Source organism: Pollicipes pollicipes, unplaced genomic scaffold (assembly GCF_011947565.3).
Source record: "Pollicipes pollicipes isolate AB1234 unplaced genomic scaffold, Ppol_2.1 Scaffold_6192;HRSCAF=7342_pilon_pilon_pilon, whole genome shotgun sequence".
NCBI lineage: Eukaryota > Metazoa > Arthropoda > Thecostraca > Pollicipedomorpha > Pollicipedidae > Pollicipes > Pollicipes pollicipes.
The window spans coordinates 12,806-15,245 of record NW_023596829.1 but is presented as its reverse complement, the minus strand read 5'-3'; the positions used below and the strand labels follow the sequence as shown (position 1 = coordinate 15,245).

At 63.4% G+C, this 2,440-nt stretch overlaps 1 protein-coding gene across 1 annotated transcript; it reads left to right on the top strand.

Moving 5' to 3' along the window:
• Positions 1-205: 205 nt before the first annotated feature.
• Positions 206-1,465, top strand: LOC119106838 (forkhead box protein O-like; the record flags this gene model as incomplete). Its single annotated transcript, XM_037230178.1, has 1 exon — positions 206-1,465. A coding segment is annotated over one exon (1,260 nt), but the record flags the coding sequence as incomplete, so codon positions are not given.
• Positions 1,466-2,440: the final 975 nt, after the last annotated feature.

Below are 2,440 nucleotides of genomic sequence, written 5' to 3'. Positions count from 1 at the left end.
GGGCCCCTGCCGCGGCCCGAGGACTATGCACAGAGCCAACACCCGCTGGACAACCTGCCCGAGGCGTCGCCTTGGGACATACAGCAGTAGAACTTCCACCAGAACGCGCCACCTCCGCCGCCACCGCCGCCACCGACTCTGATACCCTCGCTGGGACACAACTGGCACCGTAACGGGCAACGGCGGCGGCCTGCTGCTCTGCAAGACGGAGCCGGGCACCACGCCGCTGGGCGGAGACCTGGCCAAGCCGGCGGCCGCCTCTGACTCCACGGCCGTGCTGCCCAAGCCGAAAAACTCGAACCGGCGCAGCGTGTGGGGCCCGCACCGCTACGCGGGCCTGATCACGCAGGCGATCCTCTCGTCGCCGGAGAAGCGGCTCAACGCTGGCACAAGTGTACGACTGGATGGTGACCAACATCCCCTGGTTCAAAGACAAAGGGGACAGCACCAGCTCGGCCGGTGCCGCTTCATCAAGGTGCAGAACGAGGGCACCGGCAAGTCCTCCTGGTGGATGATCAGCCCGGACGCCAAGACGGGCAAATGCACTCGCCGGCGCGCCACGCTCGAGACGTCCAAGTACGAGAAGAAGCGCGGCCGCGCCAAGGAGAAGGTGGAGCCCATCCGCGGCGGCCTGGACCACACGCCGAGCCCGTCGTCGTCGCTGGGCGACGGCCTGGACGGCCGGTTCGCCGAGAGTCTGCTGCATCCGACGCAGGCGGGCTTCCTTGGAGGCGACTACCGGCACCGGGCCAACTCGGCGGCCTCGTCGTGCGGCCGGCTCTCGCCGCTGGCCGCCTGGCGGTACCGGCACCGGCTCGACTCTTACCAGCAGGAGCAGCTGGCCGACTCGGTCGACGGCGGCTTCAAGTTTGAGCCGGGCGTGCCGCTGGCGTACCGCGGCATTAACGGCTACGGCCTGTACGCCGGCGGCGGGCCGCTCTCGCCCAACGGCCAACCCGCCGGCCTGCTGCCCGGGCCCAGCGGCCGGCCCGGCCCCGACGGCGACCACTACAACGGCCTCCAGTCCGTGTCACTAGCGGCCAGCGTCAGCTCCATGTCACCCAGCCTGACGGCGGATCACTACGCGCAGGCGGAGGGCCTGTACCACGGCCTGCCGGCCAGCAGCGCCTACGGCGCCTCGCTCAGCTACAGCTCGCCAGTCTCCTCCTCCTACACGGCCTCGCCGTCCATCAGGTTCAGCTCGGCGTCGCCGGTCTCGTCGGGCGGCAGCTACACCACCAGCGGCTTCGGTAACAGGGCCTTTGCCGCTCCGCCGCCGCCAGCCGGCCAACCGTTCGCGGGCTCGCTGATGACCGTGTCGGCGCCACGGCCCGAGGACCCGCAGACGCCCTCCCAGCTCATGTCCAACCTGATGGGCGCGCTGCAGCAGAACCACATGCCGGTCGACCTCGACCTGGACACGTTCCAGGGCGGCTTCGACTGCGACGTTGACAACATCACCTGACTCGCATGCTGACCAATGGGCTCCTCATTATAAATTCGTTCTTGTGAGAAGGGATGACAGCGGCAGCCGGCGGCGCACATCATTCAGCGGCGGCTAGGCAGCCGCGGACGTCGCCCACCGCTAGGTACCCCCCCCCCCCCCCCCCCCCCCCACACACACACACACGCTGGAGAGGTGTCGCCTCAGGTGAGGAGTAAGCAGAGGGTCAGTCTCACACCGGAGAGGTGTCGCCTTGGGTGAGGAGTGAGCAGAGGCACAGACTCCCACCAGAGAGATGTCGCTTCAGGTGAGGAGTAAGCAGAGGTACAGGTATCCGAGGTCACTCAAAGTGTTACCAACTAAACGTGCAAGTTCCATATAAGTGGGCGGTCAAAGTCGGTCCCCATATTTGTATTCCGAAATGGGTAATGGGCCATGGTTGTCAAATTTTTCTCCGGGTGGTGTGCAAGTTTTGTGGGCTTTCTAAGAACACCAGTTTTCTTTTGGCGACGTTTTTTTTGAGTATTTTTGCTCGGAACTAAATGTCGCGGTTAGCCAGGACTTCTTCCAAGTTAGTAACAACGTTTTCGCACTAGCGGAGAAAAATCAGCTTAATCAAACGTTGTCGTTGTTAGCGCTCGCCAGGCCGGCAGCAGCATCTACCTCTAAAGCAGCTGCACGATATGGTCATTCACAGATCAAAGATGGAAAAAACAGCAAACGATATCTCATCACCGTTGCTATGGCCTGCTGTTCAGGCCTTGGTCGTGTCAAGTCAGGCAAACAAACGACCATTGACCGCGACCAAACGTAACCGTGGAAAACAGGGCGAACGACAAAGGTCATGCGGATTCTTGGCTCGTCTTCCGTCCGCTCCTGTCGAGGGCTCATGTAGCGACCAACAGGCGGTGTTCAGGTGCATTCTGCCCGAGATCTGAACAGCATAGTCACGCCGCGTCGGTCCACTGGGACGGTTAGAGCATGGGGCCCGGTCTG